This window comes from Manduca sexta, chromosome 28 (assembly GCF_014839805.1).
Source record: "Manduca sexta isolate Smith_Timp_Sample1 chromosome 28, JHU_Msex_v1.0, whole genome shotgun sequence".
NCBI lineage: Eukaryota > Metazoa > Arthropoda > Insecta > Lepidoptera > Sphingidae > Manduca > Manduca sexta.
Genome location: NC_051142.1, coordinates 7,375,715 through 7,394,972, shown reverse-complemented (window position 1 = coordinate 7,394,972; position 19,258 = coordinate 7,375,715). Strand labels below are relative to the sequence as shown.

The 19,258-nt window shown below is 34.1% G+C and overlaps 1 protein-coding gene across 6 annotated transcripts in view; it reads left to right on the top strand.

Moving 5' to 3' along the window:
* Positions 1-19,258, top strand: part of LOC115445748 (matrix metalloproteinase-2) — a 38,546-nt gene that overhangs the window by 5,613 nt on the left and 13,675 nt on the right. For all 6 annotated transcript variants that reach the window (XM_037444421.1, XM_037444424.1, XM_037444419.1 and 3 more), the window contains exons 2-4: positions 2,303-2,593; positions 16,613-16,742; positions 19,019-19,123. In XM_037444421.1, the coding sequence (XP_037300318.1) occupies positions 2,444-2,593; positions 16,613-16,742; positions 19,019-19,123 (385 nt within the window). In that variant the 5' untranslated portion in view covers positions 2,303-2,443. The remainder of the gene's footprint in view (positions 1-2,302; positions 2,594-16,612; positions 16,743-19,018; positions 19,124-19,258) is intronic.

The window sequence follows — 19,258 nt, the reverse complement described above, 5'->3', positions numbered from 1 at the left end:
GTATTACAACTACAGTCATAAATAATTAAGTCTTTACCGACAACCCTACAATGACATAATTTGACTTGTTCAGTAATAGTTAACCTACTTTGTAATATAGCTAAGAAAAGGTTTTCGCAATTGTTTAATAATTCCTTTTGTAGTGCATATCTATATGAATATCATAAGTGTAGGAATGTTTAAAGGGATTCAACTCCTTTAAGTATATTTATTTACTAAGTTTTTTTCATAAACAACATTAAGTTTTGACCTAAACAATAGTTTAAGTAAATTGATAAAAACTTAATCAGTTTCACAAATCATTTGCGATGCTAAAATTTATATAGCGATTGCTAGTAACAAAGGGTATAGAAAAAAAATGTTTGGGTAAATGGAGTTAGGTAAGAGATCTGAGTCCAATGTCGCCGGTGAAACTGCGCCGTCACCTCCGAGCCGCCACGCTTCGGTGAGCGGAACATTGCTGGCGACACTTCTGATTCGCGCTTTCGGTTTCGCTTGTGGACAGTGGAGGCGCTATACGGGTTAGAGATAACCAAATGCTTTTTTATAGGCATTTCTTGGATTGTGAATATTAAAATCGTCCAATAAATAGCGACGGTACATACGATTTTTCCTGAACCGCACTCCAACCCGTCACAGGGCGGGAATACCGTAACACTGTATAATTTATTCTTTATTAATATGGATGGAAATTTACTTTAAGTTGTATAAGGTAAGACTTCGAAAACAGTTTTTCGCACAGCGCTACAAAACAAAGCATTATTATATGTCCTTAACAAAATGCCGTCACGACGGTAATAATAAAATAAATCGATAAAGTAATCGTTAACCTTTGCCTTTACGTTACTAGAATAATTATCAGTTCATATGAATACACTAATTTTGTACCTATAAATACATTTAACATGTGTGTAATATTTAATTAAATATATATTTTTTATTTTTGTTATGCCTTAGCCGTGCAAACCATAATAAATAGCGGAACGTAGCGGGTGAAACATATTAACGCCGGATTGTCAATTTTAAAGCTACGACTGGCTTAAACTTTAGTGGAAACCACTGCACTGCTCGAAAGTAGATTAGGAATACAGGAAGTACAAAGATATTTAATAATTCATTTATAAAATTACTGCAATTTTAAAGGTGATTAGATTTTATTATAATTATACTCTTATCATATCGGAATGTTGGCGATATCAAACGAGTGAAAAGCTATAGTTTTACGTGGTTTCACCGCGACTTTTAAATGATAGAATTCAATTGGATTTCATTTATAGGAAATATTTAAAGTAATCATTGATAGGTACCTACGTAGACCAAAGTTGAAACAAACTATGAATTGTATGGTAAATTTTATTAAAATAAACACACAGTCGTGGTGTAGTGAGTATATCGTAAACTAAGATAGTAACAAGATAAAAACTTGTTGACAAGCGCAATACAGGTTATTTGGGTCGTTCTTTCACTATTAGTGCGAGTGTAGTTAAAAACAACCACCTTCGTAGTTGATTATCATTTTTCACAGGTTTTTATTTAAAAAAATAATAAGTAATTAATTTGTAGAAGTAATTTGGTTAATTTTTGTGAGGTATTTAAGAAAATAATTTACTTTGGCAATTAATGTTAAGAATAATAAACAAGTAATTCGTATTAGTTATACAGCACAAAAATCTTACACCAGCATCTTAGATCAACATAATATAGTATAAGATTAATACACTTTTGTCCGTTATAATTATTTAATTGTTTTGTTGATTCATATAGGTGCAATGCAAACGCACTTATATAAACTAATTACATAAATAAGATATTTAAATGGCCAGCTGATGATTCTGCGGTGAATGAATCATCAAAACAAACCATATCGCGGATATGACGTGTCCGGTCGCTAGCTGACCTTTAGTGTGTTCTTAAGATTGGATACTATAATATTTCGATGTACTATGGATGATTAATGCCAGTTTTCTACCGTTTTCTATTTGGTTCTACGCTAGAGGTCCTTAATAGTTAAACAGTCAAAATAGTGCTAAGAAGCAAAATTGGCCAATGTTATGCCAAGTCTTCGCTTTGTTGTCCGTTAAGGGGTCCCTTAAATTAAGTAACGGCAGATAAACATCCTTTTATATATTTAAGTAAATTATAATCGATTTAAAAGAATAATTTAGGTGCTTCTTTTGTGGGTTATTATCTAAAAATGAAGCTTTTAAAAATTAATACAATGAAAATATATAATAATTTCTTTATGATAAAATCTCATAACTTTTATTGTAAAATCACTAATTCATAAAATTTATTGTTACAGATATCACACGGTGGCGAAGAACGACATCAATGTAAAATAATACATATATTTTTAACCAGTTGGTTAATAGATATACACGTAGACAAGTGATGAGTAAAGATTCCGTCCTTAAGATATTTTTATAGTCGTTTAAGAAGTCAAATGAGAATTAACAATAACGTACGTAGAACCGGAGTAATGGCGGTCAATATGAGGAATAGTTTAAGGATACTCTGGACGACGGTTGCTGCGTTCGTGTTCCTGACGCGGAGCAGCGCCGCCCCGACCTTCGGCGGACCCGATAAAGCCACGGTGAGTTATCTACAAATCGTTAAACAAACACTAATAGATGATAATACACTTGTTTTCATATGACTCGCCTGTAGGTTCTTTGAACATTTGTTTGGCACATCAAGTACGTAATTGAATTTAATGCGTTTTGCGTGGGACGTATTTGAAAATTGATATAGATAAATATGTTATTAACTCTTGCTGTGTGTATAGTGTCTTATAATTATTATAACTATTGTCAACGCTTCGCTTCGAAGATTTTTATAATATATAATATTAAGTTACACTTAAAAAAAATAGTACAATATTATATTAAATGATTGAATGTAAATGCTCATATTTTATATCAATGGAAAAGTTGCAAACAGATAGCATATCATAATATCAATGTATCAACTTTAAATTACATGCATTCCTTTTTATGATTGAATGCAATTCATTTGTGCATTTTCTCTGAAAATCAAATCTTAAGCGGGTGACAGACATTCAAGTAAGTAAACCTATCGTCTGTGTGTCACCTCAAGTACACGTACTTTAAAACTCCGTGCAAGTCGGCGATCCAACTGATTTAAAGAATTTTTTCTCTTAGCTCGTCTTAATGTTCCCTCTCGTGACGTAACTGTTTTATTTAATTTATATGAGATAAACGCTCTCTTTTGGTCAACCATTCCTTAACCCAGACTACAATTATATCTTCGTTTCTCGTATTTGATAATATAACATGCACAAACAGTACGAGTAAGTCTTTTAAACCCTAAATTTAAAGCCCGTACGTCTATGATCGACTTTATCATATTATGCCCGATACAGGTGACGTATATTGTTCGAGACGATATCAAAGATTACTCCAGCGTACAAGTCACCGTTTGAGAAGTTCCGTCTATATTAAAACAATCGGAACCGGAAATCGTAATCGCGTAATAATCTGAGATAGCTGAGTCAGATTCTCGGAACGGCTGACGGGCGCCGCCGGCACAAATTGATTCCGAGTGTCCCTCCACTATGTAGTAATCTCACATTCACGAATGATTGTAGCTGGTTCATTCATAAAACCGGCCAAGGTATCCAGCCGAGATAAGCGGTATGTTTTTCGCAACGCTACAAGAACATTTTGATGGCCTTTTCATATAGTTAGCATAACACGAATCATGAGTCATTTTCTTTAATGAACGTACGAGTGGCATATATAATAGATCGGTATTTAGTTTTTTTTTTTTAATAAAGTTTACGTCATTCTTGTAGTAATTGTAAATAATATGGTATATTATTTAAGGATGAATCACTATACATTGGTCAAGGGGTAAAATTATTTTTTGATTGACTGCACTTTGGTGGAGATTACTCATGATCAAAATAGCTTTAACTGTTTAGGATCAAAGGTAAAGTAGTCATGTTAGAAGTCTAAACGAAGAGTTGTGGATACAGCACATACAAAGTGCTTCCTCCTTTATTGCTTCTACCAGCAGTTTATATTTTTGACTTGATATTTTCTTTAAGAACTTTAACTTATCAGTCAGGGATATATAGGATTTAAAAATGATGTACAAACAAATGGATCGATTAATTTCCAAGTTTCTTTCGCAGTTAATATAAACGAAAAAAGGATTAAACTGATGCTAATGGGATACAACAATCTGCAATAGACATGTTTATCAGAAATATTTATATATTTTTTACAATAATAGCATAAAATTTCGTGTTAGGTGATTTGAAATTTAAACATAAAATGTACTTGGACTATGGCAACTTTTATGGTAATTTAGTGTTTTTTTCACACAATCACCTTAGCTGTTGACGTCTCTTTAACCAGGAAAGTCACTAGAGTCTACGTTAATAACAGGAAAAGTATGAATACTCTGGTTAGTACTGGAGCTTCTTAATCTCTCGGCTTCTGATTGTAACAATATAAAAAAAAAACGTAATCTATGAGAGCTGAATAATGAATAAAAAATATTGTTGAGTTTAATGTTAATAACTAAACACAATTGAACCATTAGTAATATGTTTGAACATGATTTGATATAATTCCAATGTTATATTTCAAAAAAATACTACATATAATTGATACCACTTTATTTAAAATTATTAATTCCGAAAAACAATTTACTATTCAAGTCCATCAATAAACTTTAATTTCAAACGACAACCATTTCTATCAACACAAGTGCTCCCAATTCCAATCGTCAACGATGACTCATCACAGATGTGTCAGGTATATGAGTTTATTGTCTTACCCGAGTTCAAGAGGAAACGTAAGTTATAAAAATCTTGCCAGTTCACGGAATTATGGTAGTGGTGTGTGACTCACATAACCAGTTGCGAGCTCGCTTGCCGCCAAGTTCTAGGTCATAGAGCACCGACCACCGACGCGGCCGCCTAATGCAAACAACTTGCGGACACGACTGCTACTTACAGGGGTTTATTAAAATCATTTTGTTACAAATCTATCTATACGAAGACTGTTACTAGTTAGTTTTAGATAGACTATTTAATATATTATTTTAATGATACTTTATGATTTTAATCTAAATCATAATTTTAATAAATCAGAGAATAGGAGTGTTCAAATCTAATTCGCAATATCCTATATAAACAATGGCCCGACTACTTTGCGGGCTAAGTGCGGAAAAAGGAGCCCATAAGCAATAACCAATCCTATATAAAAATAATGTAGAATCTTTAATATAAGTTTATACTCTGGGTAGTCCCATAAGTTTAAGCTTTAGTCACACACGGTTATGTAGAGTCGGTCACACAACTTTGTCATAAAATACAATTGGTCATAGCTTATATCCTAAGTACATACACTACAACTGTGTTATTCAATCATTATTGTTGTTTGTAGGTAAACATTATTAGTAATTAAATGGTAATTTGAAAGGAAAATGTCAAAGGGTGAAACATTTATGACAATCATATTAATTACTCTGATTGGGCTCAGATATAGAAGTGATACTTACATGTGCATGTTACGTGTGCTTACGTAAGTTGCAACAATGGGACATTAAAACAACTTAATCGATTAAACGTTTTAATACTAATTATACTTTTAAATAGCATAAGCGATGTCAAGGTGACCTGGCGCTCCACTAACACGACTTAAGCAGTGTGATATAAATCAATAGATTTTGGATAAAATAACCGAACGTCAATATAATAATTATTATACCTTCATGCAAAGAAAGTGGTTGGCGGGAATTTTTGTGGAAAGTAAAAACAATCAAAACAAGATACGTAACTTTCGTTTCAGAAAAAATCTATAATATTTAAGATTCTTGTAACGTACATATACCTAACTCCTTTTCAGAAATGTTTACGGCACACTGTACCAATTATGTCTCTATTATAAACTACAATGTCAAGTATCATGATTATATACTCATTATGTTTTTGTTAGTATTCCCTCAGTGTCGTTTAAACGAGGTAATAAGCCCTTGCGTTCTAGCGTACTGTTATTCCGAGGAGAGCAATTTAAAACCGTTTGGATCATCGGTAAATTTATGACTCACGGAAATCAAATTAAATGACAATAATAATTAGACCAGGAAAAACCTTACTACTCACAGAACTAATTGATTTGTAGTAAGTGAGCGGTTATATGTGTAGTAACACTTAATCATACTGTTTTGTGGTTGACGTCAACATTAACCGTATGGTTATGTTATTTCTTAGAAACAACTTCACCGTACGGTGATTTCCTCTTAGAAATGACTATTGTCATGGCGATCCCAAGCAGAGATCACAACGAAAAAAGTTCCATAGTAATAGATCAAACACAGAGTCACAAACTAAATTAAAGCCAAGTATTGAAATGCAGAAACCGTTACTAGGATACGCTCCAATGCAGTCGAATATCGTGCGTGCCGCATTAGGTACGGTCACGAATTTATATTTTCATCGAGTGACATGGGTTATGGAAAAAGTTCAGGTTTACGCAGAGCGCTTATTTTACTTGCGTCGAGTAGGTGAGCAGTGAGCACATGAGAAATATTCTTCGTAATATTGTCGCGAAGAAGACACCGCGTGCGAATCATAATTTAGAGAAGTATAGACACGGTAACAATCAACGAAACTTCTAACGGTAGCAAGTATTATGCCAATTTCGTGTTCAGGTGTATACAGTATGGTCATAAAATGAAAATAAGAGGAAGAGATTACTTATTTTGAAGAGGTATTCATCGTGTATAATGGATGCTATTCAAACGGACGTAAGATTCTTGCCACAAACTTAGGTGATATCCACTGGAATTGTATTATAATGCGGGTTAAGGCTCGTCGCTCATGTCATTGTACGAGTGGAGCACGTGATCAAATCTGGCGGTAACCACATTGTCACGGCCATGGCATTTCCTGTCATTTTAAACAGTTTCTGTTATGATAAACGTGTCCTTATACGGAGGGTCATTCTACCGCGCGGCACTCGAGTACAGAACAATGGCCTAGCCAGAAACTGTCGAGAACCCGTGATATTCTTTGTTTTCATCATTCCTACCTGAATTCGATTAAAGTAAATATAAAAATTCGACGCATGTCCCTCGTACCGAGCGGACATCTCTCGTAAAATTTCCTGCGCCTGTTTGGAAGAACAATGAACTCGTGGGACGCTGTCTCGTGCGTATTTATACGGCTTTCGAATACGATTAATAAATTACATATTTACGCACACCGCGCTTTAGCCACACGTGCTTAGTTATGTTAGTTTACAGCTTTACAGTTGTTATAATAACTGTATACAGTCTGCCCTTTAGTGATAATCATTTTTTCACAAACAGTGGAAGTAAACGTTGTAAAACACTAAAGTGACGCGGAACCTATTTTATATTTTTGTACGTCGTGACAGATAATCAGTATCTAGGTATCTGATAATAATCAGTTCAGGGCTCGGTCGGCTCACGGCCACAATGCGTACCTCAACCTGGTGAAACATAACATATTTTTAGCACAATGCTATTGACCGTAAATCTTAAAATCCTAGTCACGACTTGCGATTCTTGGAAATGTGTATTTGTGTCCGAAATGTACTCACACAATTATATGATGACGATATTTGGACAACGCATTAACAGCCGAGGTATAAGTTGTTTTAAGTAATATCCATATTTTACTTAAAAGGAAAATAATAAAAGAATTCAGTTTTTAAGCGTTGTATTTTTCTATTCTATTATGTCGACAGATACAAGAACAGAGATCCGATCAAATTATTAATGTACCTATAATTAACTGTTCTCACTTGTAAAATGACCAATACAAATTATTAAAATGTTAGTTAGTATTCATAAATAATAACCTACATGTAAAAACAAGGATAGTGAAGGGTAGGAAAGTTAGAAAAGAGGGTGGTGATACAAAGAAACAGATTTATAATAATAATAATTATTATTATTATTTATAATAAGAATGTTAGGAAAATTATGCCGAAGGGGTACATCATTATATGATAAGTTGATGAGTGTCACCGGTGGCGATGGCGGGAGCGGCTGACGGCGGTGTCGCTGCGGAGTGCGGCATGTAGTGCGCATGCGCGTCACGCACGCAGGAAGCGTTTGGCGACCTTCAACACGCGCGCCACGGCCGTCGTCTCCGCTGATCGCTACTGTTCATTGTTCACCTCGCACCCACTATTGCCATCTGATCACAACTATATGTCAGATGAATGCAATACCTACTAACGATTACCGTGCATACATTTTTATTTGCAATACGGAAAATAGGTCTACATTTAAACGAATAATATCCTTTATAGGTATATAAGTGCATGCTGGCTCTCGTGGGCCCCTGAACTTACACCTCACGTGTAATTCGATGAATGATTGGCAAGCAATCGATTTATCAAAGTCTATTATAAAGGAAAGATGAAACAATGTGCACTAATCCACGTGACAAACGTGAGGATTGCAGACAAAGGGCTTGCTCACCTTATCAGCTTAATGAAAACACATTTTCCACATTCTATTACGGAAAAGTGGTGTTTCACACGCGATATATTCTATTTAAATCTTTTGACAATTGCAATGTAATTGTAAATAATTGCTGTAACAATTAGACTCATTAGGAGGTTGTTTAGGTTTATAAAGCGAGCTGTCCGCACTGTCACCTCTGAACACTCGACACATTAAGTGCCATGTGTCGCTCCAAGTTCAATAACTATTATCTCATTATCTAAGAAGTCAAAGTGTAGAAAACTCTGTGATATTAACATTTTATCACTAATAGCAAGAGGATATAACTTAACACCATAAAGTTGCTTGATTCAAATCGATCACAAACGGTAATCTGGTGAAGTTACAACATAAGCTATATAAGTATATTGAGTGTCTTAACACCTAATTGCAAAACACAACTCATTATAAGTTTTAGGGTTTTTTGTTATTGATTTTCTTCTTATTCTACAGAAGTAAAAAGCTAATTAAGGCCCTTTAAAGTAAATCTTTAATATTATTATAGGTATAGTTACATAATATGTTGTTAATTAGGAATGCATCATGATATTACAAACACATAATTTAGTTTTGTTTGCGCAGAGGATGACAGCCAACAAACAAACATTGTTCAATACCTAATAAATATTCATGAAATGTTTTTCTTCTAGAATAATTAATCTAATTTATTTTTATATAAAACTGTTGACTCTTTGTTTGTATCATAATTAGAACATTTGAAACAATGCGCATTTTAAAGTAAATACATTATTGCAATTAATATTAACATCGACAATACTCCAGATATGTAAAGTAGAAATATGTAACTTTACATAAAAAATATATTATTTTCTCAAATATCATTTGTATGCATCCAGCTTCTATGTTATTGTATGAATACAGAATAAGTAAATATTTTCCGATAAAAAAAAATATAAAAACATCCACGTGTAGGTAACTCAGTTTGAAAATAAAATTGTTTTTAAACACGCTGTACAACTACAGAAACATCGTTTTTCCTTATCTTGCAGTAGTAAACACAAATCAATCAAACATCTATAAACACCTTATCATGGGCGCCGTGAGGGAGGTGCGAGGAGGTGCCCGTACACCCCTCTGTCCGGAACTCACAATAAATGTAACTGAATGACAATGGGAACTACCGGCCACAGAGGTTTTGTATGGTTAAGCATAATATATAAATACCTATGCGATTATAATTTGAAAAAAAAATGTTATATAGGTACCTATTATAGTGTGTAGATGCAAATGCACCTCCTTAAAAATAATATTGGCGGCGCCCATGCATTTTATTAAGTAGATTATAAAATCCTGAACCTATTCAGTTGCAGTTGCTTCAATCGTGTTATATTGATATTAATTCCAGGTTCTATGTTATTGTATGAATACAAATAAGAAAATATTTATCTGATCAAAAATTATAAAAACATCCACGTGTAAGTAACTCGGTTTGAAAATAAAATTGTTTTTAAACACGCTGTACAACTACAGAAACATCGTTTTTCCTTATCTTGCAGTAGTAAACACAAATCAATCAAACATCTATAAACACCTTATTAAGTTGTTTATAAAAGCCTGAACCCATTCAGCTGCGGTCGCTTCAGTCGTGTTATATTAATATTAATAAGTTTATTAAAATTTCACACGCGCAAGACGCATATGTATGTTTGTAAATAAAATAAATAGGGCGATAAATAACTATTACCTGTGATCTAATTATGATACGTAACATTTAAACGTTGCGCAAATAATCAAGTCCACGAGTGTCGTAGTACACTCACCCCGCAGCTATGTGCCTTCTTGTAATTGCGCCCGCGCACCGTCTACACAGTACACAACGTGCCAATGGGTACACAACTTGCATCGAATTTATGCAACTGCGTGACACAATTAGCACACTTTAAATTCATTGTGATGTAATTACTAATCCAGATATGTGGTTTGTGGTCCACGCGCAGTACCAATACATTAATTTGCATCGATAAACAATTTAATTATGTTTTGAGATAACAACACACGTGCTTTCAATGTTTATTATGAAACTTTTACTTTTAATTTCATCAGATAAGTTACAAAGCTTTAGTCTGGGTGTTAGTTTTGTTTACCTTAATCATTAACGATTCATATTTTCTGGTTCATTTGGTTAACTGATTTCGATTTATTAAACGATTTATAATAGACTTTATTCATGGGTCAACGGACTGGTCCGTACAATTGGGTTCCCTGGCCGAAATAGATTTATTACTTCAATAGTAGGTTAGTGGAAGCACGGATGAGAATCGCAGATGCAAATGTAGGTAACAATGACTAGGCGACGCGTGGGCGCGAGCGGGCATTAACATTCTAATGAGCTTAATGCGTCGATCATTTATTGCTTACCTATTATTGTAAGGAAGATGCACTTCTGATATTAAGTATATACAACGGTTTTTTGTGCTTTAAAAACAAAACTAATTTAAAAAAAAAAACAGAATTAGGCTTCCAATATTACAAATAAACTTATAAAATAAATAAAAATGGCAATGAGGTAAATAATAATTTATTTTTGGTGATGATAAGTCAAATCAAAGTACAAATTACCAGAAACTATAAAATCTAACTGATTGATAATTTGTGACTTGACATAAGGATGTGATTTGCAAAATAAGGCTCCTAAAGTGAACGACCTTAACAACAGCGCATGTGGGCTCATCGTCCGCAGGCATTTGTGTCCGGCAAGTCATACTTGAGGAAGTGTTTACGAATATTTGCACGTGTTGTAGAGGTTCCTAGTAAGGGATATCAGAACGATCGGCGAGACAGATGCACTTCCTGGAACAATGTTTACGTGACAGCTCAAACCGTGTTTACAGCGATTCCTATTAAGTGATTAGTTTCCTAGCTGACTGCGTATTGTTTTGATAAAGGAACACGATAGAACCATGATGCTCGTTGCTTGCAAATAAAAATATTAAACACTTGAAATAAGACAAAATCATGTAAGTTTTAGAACGTATTTATATTAGCTCTCGAGTACAACATGTGTCATCGAAGTTTGCTGTCATTGTTGTCTGCCGCCAAGCACAGGTTTTCAGTACTGTTATGTTTCGATTTGGGAGACATTGAAACCAGTGGGCTATTTGGCACTGTAAGACTTAACATTTTTTTTATACGGACGTGGCATAGTGACTCCACTAAACCTGGTGGTAATTGGGGTCCAATAGAAGCGACTGATGAGAGATGATTACCGCTCAGCAGTCGATACAATTATGCCGGCCTTTTGGAACACATACATACATATACACAGGCTGATCCCGAAACGCGACACACTTACGTGGGCCACTATGGCGAGTTTTAACACCTTGTATATTGTGGCCGCAATCCGGGCGGATATAAAATATATCCAGCCGAACGTTTTTCAGACTGAATAGATTATATCAGTAGATAGTGGTTGTGCATTTAGGATTCTAGTTATTGCACTTCTCTTATGGGTAATATCCCGTAGTTCTCGTTATTCCGTTGTATGAAACCTTTGACATAATCCGCGTTAATATTTCTCCTATCGACAAAGTTTTGAATTAATATGAATCTTCATAGTCCACAGTGCTATTGGCATATAGTTCTTATAAATGGCACGTAGACATTACAGCACACTATTGGAAAACATTCTTTGTATTTTGTAGTCAAAAATACAATTTCCACACGTGGTTTAAGGCCAGATTAGCTAAAATAATTGGGATTTTTCTAGTTAATAACTTAATTTTGAATGGGATTTGTTTATATTGAAAGTTATGATTGGCTAAGAATACACGATAACTTACTGCTATTGAAGCTCACGTAATAGCGGGGTAGCATAAGCGTAATTATGTAAAATATTTGAATAGGCGATATTGATTTTATATGGATAATTATGATAGATTTACATCTACTGACAATTAGAGATCCAGGAAAATTGATCCCATTAATGGCGTCTGTGCCAAAGGGCAAATAATGAGATTTCCACGTTTCCACGTAAATCACAGCCAATGTCAGTTGTTATACAACAATAACGACGCGCTCTACGCAATCACATAAAGGTGTCATTAAATGCCCGCATGGTTTACATTGTAATCGCTTAACTATGGATAATCGTCCTCATGTTTTGTTGGGCACATGTCTGTATTATTGCGTCGCTTTTGAGGTGCTCGTATATAATAATAAATTACGTAACCACAATTTAAAATGAGGTCTCGCGTTCGGACATGTTTGTCATAACATTTTCATGTTTTGGTTTTCTCTTATGAACCCTTAGGAGAGTGTTTATATTCAAAATAATGTCTAATAACGTTCAAATAAAACTATAATAATTTCTAATGATTTAAGCAAAGTATAAAGGGAAAAAACAAGATTATGTTTTAATTTTTAATTTAATTTGTTCAGATAATATTATTTTAAAATGATTTCTTACTAAGTAATTTCACGATTTTCAAAATATGTAGTTTAATATTATGAAAGGCACAAAGATTATGATAGATCCCATGATACCAATTGTGTAATAAATTATTAAGTAGTTATAAATTGATTATAGTCGTAGTTACTATCAAAACAATTTATTATTAATATAATAAGTGTGTCATGAATTCCGTCATCACTCAATACGGAAGGACTGATAATATTACATCGAAGGTATCTAGGTAAGCGACTACGCCTTTTACTTGAACCTATTTATTAACATGTGATTAAGCAGGGGAAGTGATTCAACACTTACTCACAAAGTAAATAAGAGGTGAGACCGGATCCTTTGTTTTATCCAAACATATTACGGACGAACCATGTACAAAGACCTTCATAAACGTCATATTTTGTAAATTACTTATTATAGTTCCTAAAATATGAAAATTATTAATATTTATCACAACATAAAAAGTATGATTTATATTTTCTATGTAGGGTGACGTTTTTCTATTTTATAAAGTTGCTATATTTATTTTACAAATCTGATTTTAGTATTGTTTTGTCATAGAGCTTTGTAACTTTCTTAATTGGTTCCGATTAAATTTAAAAAATCCTTCTATAGATAAAATAATTGCTGTATATAATTTTACACTTTTTCTCCTACTGCTTTCCATTGGTGGTTGATAAAAAAAGAGTAAGTGCTTAATATATTTGTTTAGTCTTAAAGTCCAAGCTTTTTATAATAATCGAATCACCAATAAAAAATTAAAAACGTAAGGGACAAAGATATAATAACATGATAAGTAGTAATATGAAAATCCTCAATATTTTTTTGCATTATTGTGGAGATTCTAAAAAAAACATATATTTAAAGATATATGAAAATTATAGTTCAATAAAAACTGACATTCTTTCAACTTTTATATTATAACTAGGCACAATAAAGAAATACTCATTCGGCCACACAAGCCTATTTTCCTTCATTAACAATTGACACAAACATAACAAAACATACTTAAATATTGTTCAGCCATCGGTGAGCAGGTTTTAACACTTTCTACGTTAGGCGTGTGCGAATTTAAATATTAGCTATGAAGGATATTTTTTCCAATTAGCATTGTTAGTTAGCAATGGGGGCGTGATAATACGTTGCCGTTGGACGCCCCCTCGAGCGATAAAATTTGCATGAGCTAAGTGGGTCTGTGGAACGTTCGCTGTCGTCAGTATATGAGATGCGCGGGCGCAGGCTCCGACAGATGCCCGTTATGGGGACATACTAACCTCGATACGCTTGTACCAATTTATTATTAAACTGCCATTCAGACCTTCAACCTTTAAACTATACTTAAGTACTTACCTATAATTATAATAACTGTTTATTTTGTTGGCTACGAGAAAATGTATAATATTCGGCAGCAATATGCAACTTTGAGCACGTTTTCACTACAGAAGGCAAAATTTATGTGGCGCCAGGATAAAGTATTTTAAGAAATAAGTCAGTGCCTTTAGAATACTTACTCTATGTCGTGAAGAAATTATAAGAACGATAATCTGGTGTTTATATTTAGTAGTATTGGTGGTACATCTATGGTAATAATAATTAATAGGTTATTTTTACGTAGAATAACGATAATATAATATTATTAAATTACTTTGTAGCAATATAAAATTCGCAAGGAATCATGAAAAAGATTTGTGAGCAATTATTGGTTGTTCTTTATAAGTGCACACTGAGTTCAAACGTTGATGACCACGATTGGTTTCAATTTAACATACTATAATAAAGTAATAAGTGCGCGTCCTTATTATTCGCAGACGCATCAACATAAATGTTAATCTTTACGAAGTTTCAGAATTTGAAGGAACGGCGGCATGTCAAAATATAGGTATAAAATTAAAGTTTAAACAAGCGAGAGTGTCACCTCACTGAACTTTAATATGCATGTATTCTTATATGTAAGTATACGACATTCGCACACAATGAGTATCGATGTGTTTTGGTAGCAAACAATGGCCGTATCACCACGTGTCAACGGCCGAGTTGCGACCACATACCTGTACACACCCAAAATCTGATCGACTCTGGCGATTACTCATTGACAGACACATCATTCGTATGTGTCCTTTCACGAATTTTCAAACTGATTTATTATTATATTTATCACGCATTTTACAATATGTGCATAATCGAAAGTAGTGGTCACTGCACGGCAAATAAAACCTAACAAGTTATAGTAAGTATATGAAATATTGGATATGTACACAAACTATCATTTCAATGAAGAAGGCAAAGAACAAATTGTTTGTTTAACAAATAGATAAGTCGTTAAAAATAAATGTTGTATTGACTTGGCATTAACAAAACACAGACAACAGTACACAGTGGCTTTTGGGGGTATTGACTGCGGCAAACTCGTACTTGCCAGGATTAGCAGTCACATTGTTAGGATTCCCCGGTAAGAGGAACAAAGAGGCGCGCCGGTGAAGCCGCCGCCTCGCTGCTTGCCGGCCGCGCTCGCGCCGCGCTTGGTGCCAGTCGGAGATATGTGTAAGCACGCATTGTCATGCAAGGCACGCGACCAGCCGCTGCCACCGTTCAAGGTCGCATGTCTTCGTCTCCCATCCGCGCGGTGATTTCCACTCATACAATAATATTTAAAAACGATGACAACGCAACACTTACACGAGAACAAAAACTATGTATCAGATGATAATTGATGTCTGGTATACGCTTCGTTTAAGATTATAATTTAATTGTCCACGTTTAAGTAGATATGTGATTATATCGCGTTTCGTGTCGTACTTATCAAACGCGTTGACAATAAACAATGGATGGATAACCTTGCAATGATGTGAGATAATGTGACGTCTGTAGGTACTGCAGGAGAGATAAGGGGAATCTCCACATGTAAATCAACAGAATTAATCCACGTTATGGAACTAACATTTTAGAGCCGTATTGTGCCTTAGATTATACCTATAAAGCTGTGTAATAAATCTCTTGCAAGCACAACAAACAAAGCGGTCTAGGAGAATTGGAGGACACTTCAGAATGCAAAACGGCGGCACTTGTGTTGTGACTGAATAACGGACTTACGTACGTTTACATGGAAAATACAATAAATAATTTAGCATCCTCTACGTTGACCGACAAAAATACCTTATAAACATTTAAGTGTACCTACTTGGAATTTACGTAAATTATTTACTTAGATAACCAGGCGAATATCAGAATATGTAATTAAGACATGCACATGTTTTATTTCTTGGAACATAGGTTCTCTCATGTATCTCAGATATTATTTATAATAAAAGTAAAGAAACATAATATTAAATGTGAGGTGTTATTAGGGGCTTCGCTCGCCTGAGAAGCCTTTACCGCTTCAAAAGAGCCTAAATGACTGTAGCGATCTATTACACCATATTACACAGGACAACTATAACCAACAACATAATATTAAAAAATTCAATTATTTCCCATGGAAACAAATTAAAAAGTAATCTATGTGTTAATACAGGACATAGACTATGCATGTGTCAATATTCATTTGTCTTTTCTTTTAGCAAACAACTAAACAGCAAAATTAAATAAAAAAAATTAGAAAGTTTTACAATTATAATATTAGTAAGATAATAAGAAAGATGAGATTTGTTGTACACCTAATGTAAAACGAATGTTTTGTTCCAGATGTACCTCGCTCAATATGGTTACTTAAGTCCACAAGTTCGGAACCCATCCAGCGGGCACATTATGGATGAGAGCTCGTGGCGACGCGCTATTGCAGAATTTCAAAGCTTCGCTGGTCTTAACGCAACAGGTAAGAAAAATTTCGTCTTAACAATACCTAATAATTTTACTTCCTATTTCGAGACAACTAATTTTACATGATGGATATTTTGTATCATTAACTATAAACATACCTACCAAAAAACAATATTCGCCAGAGATAAAACAATTTTAACAATAAAATGTATAAGTTCAATTAGTGGTTTGTCATTCGCGAAGTAAATTTAAATAAAGTCAGTGAAAGTTTTGACATGTAATTGGTTTAGTGCGTCAGTGTTTTACATCTTGCAGTTGGCAAGGAATATATTTTTCACACGTGATCCATATTTTTATATTTTTTGGTTGCCTGAACATAACTGTTTATCAATTCATTTTTATATCTATTAATATAAAGCTGAAGAGTTTCTTTGTTTGTTTGAAGACGCTAATCTCAGGAACTACTTAACCGATTTTTTTTCACTAATATTAAATTACATTATGCCTACTTTTTATCACGCGAAAATATTTATTCAGGAAATATTTTACCACGCGGGCAGAGCTACAGGCAAAAGCTAATATTTTACAAAAATCGTTGTATATAAAACAACTAAGTAAGTAATAACCCAAACAAAAACTATTAATTTCAAAGACATTGTCATGAACATTTATTTCATACCAATTTACTAAGTACTTTCAATCAATAGCAATTGCAAATAGTAAATTCCACCAAGCCTCGATTGCATCAATACGTATTTATATAAAGCAGCATAACTCAAGTTCTTTAACTTCAGATAAAATTGCCTCTATTACTTATTCAATCGCTTACGCAGTAGCTCTGCGTTAGAAAACTGTCTTATGACTCGTACTGCTGCGAGCATTTCTTGAATAAATTCAGTTGACGTCATTAAAATTGTTGCATTCATAAGTCTACATCCGGGGCTCCTTGCCCTTCCTCGTTTGCCATGAGACGTAGGTAGTTGGATTCACGGGAAAATAATATATCTTTTAGAATTAACGTGAATGTTATTAGTTTCATATCTGGACAGGAAAAGGCATTACAGTGTAAACTTAGATTTATATGATACTCGGTGTTTAGACGTTCACAACTCGCGATTCATACGCTAGTAATAATTGAACTAACGATAAAATAATCGCAACCCTGGACCCGATCCAATGAGCGACCACCGTGGCTGTGCTCTGTAATTCAGTAACCTCGACGCGTCGGCTATCACGAGTCAGTATCGACATCACAACGGCTAATCCCAAGCATTTATTCAACATACCGTAGAATTATGTGGGGACAAGTTGGACAGTCTTCGTGCACATTACGTGCCTTGACACAAGAAGTAGTTTATTGGTCTTGAATATGATTGAAGGTAGTATTATTATGTAAGCAAATAACGCAGCGGCGGCACACACACATGCATTATTCATTATCGGTCAGTGTACGAGTTGGGTTAGCAGTTCGTTACAAACATAATATGACTCGGTTAGAACCTTAATGATGCCATTACACACATACTAAATGTCTGTACGTTTGAAACTGATTAACTTGGTTTTTTATACCGCAGTACTGCGTAAATCGTCCCTTCTAAACGTTTTACTTAATTCCTATTTATTTTCGTATTACATTTGCAATTTTTAGAATAAATTAATGAGTACATGATCTGATTTATTTTAATTCTGAAATTGATTGGACAGAATAACAATTACATCATTGAACATACCTACAGACTTGTAATTAATAAATTACCAGGAATGCAATGATCTAGAAAAAACCTTGCTTGGCTCCCACAGATTATAATTATGTTGGGGCATAAAAACGCGTTAATATCGCACGTACATTGCAAGCAATAATACCATATCAATCTTAGTCAACAACGACATCGATATTTTAAACGCACAAATCATGGACTATTGTAAGAGCTAAGAGGACTGACCTATCAAAATTCTGAATGCTCGCTCGCCAGCTGAGCGTCGCGCCGCGGCTAGAACCGTTGTTCCTGTTTATTCAACGTTTTCCGTGTGCGGTTTTGGTCGACGTGATTGTGTAATTACTTCCTAGTCATCAATTCATACAAAAAGTTCACGTCTTGCTGTTTGAATCTCAATGATGTTTTTTATTATTAGAAACAATTGAATCACCAATAAGGTATTTTTCCATGATAACTTGATTTATGTGTACTAAATTCGACCAATCGATATTATAATTGCGTAAATTCCACAAATGGCAATAAATCTAAATTATAATTAAGAATTGTTATGATAAACTGTTATTATTGTTACTCGTATTTTCCCATATTTATTTACTTATTATATTTTCCCTAGGTGAACTGGATGAGGAAACATCGAAAGTAATGTCATTGCCGAGGTGTGGTGTGAAAGACAAAGTTGGTTTCGGAGAGAGTCGTGCCAAACGATACGCGCTACAGGGTAAGTAATAACAGCTACGTTACAAATCAATATTTAAATGATAACATACACTGGGGAACTGATAATCGTTGTTGGGGCAACGTGCGTAGAAGTGGCACAAGACCGCAGGGCGTGGAAATTAAATGAAATAGTTGC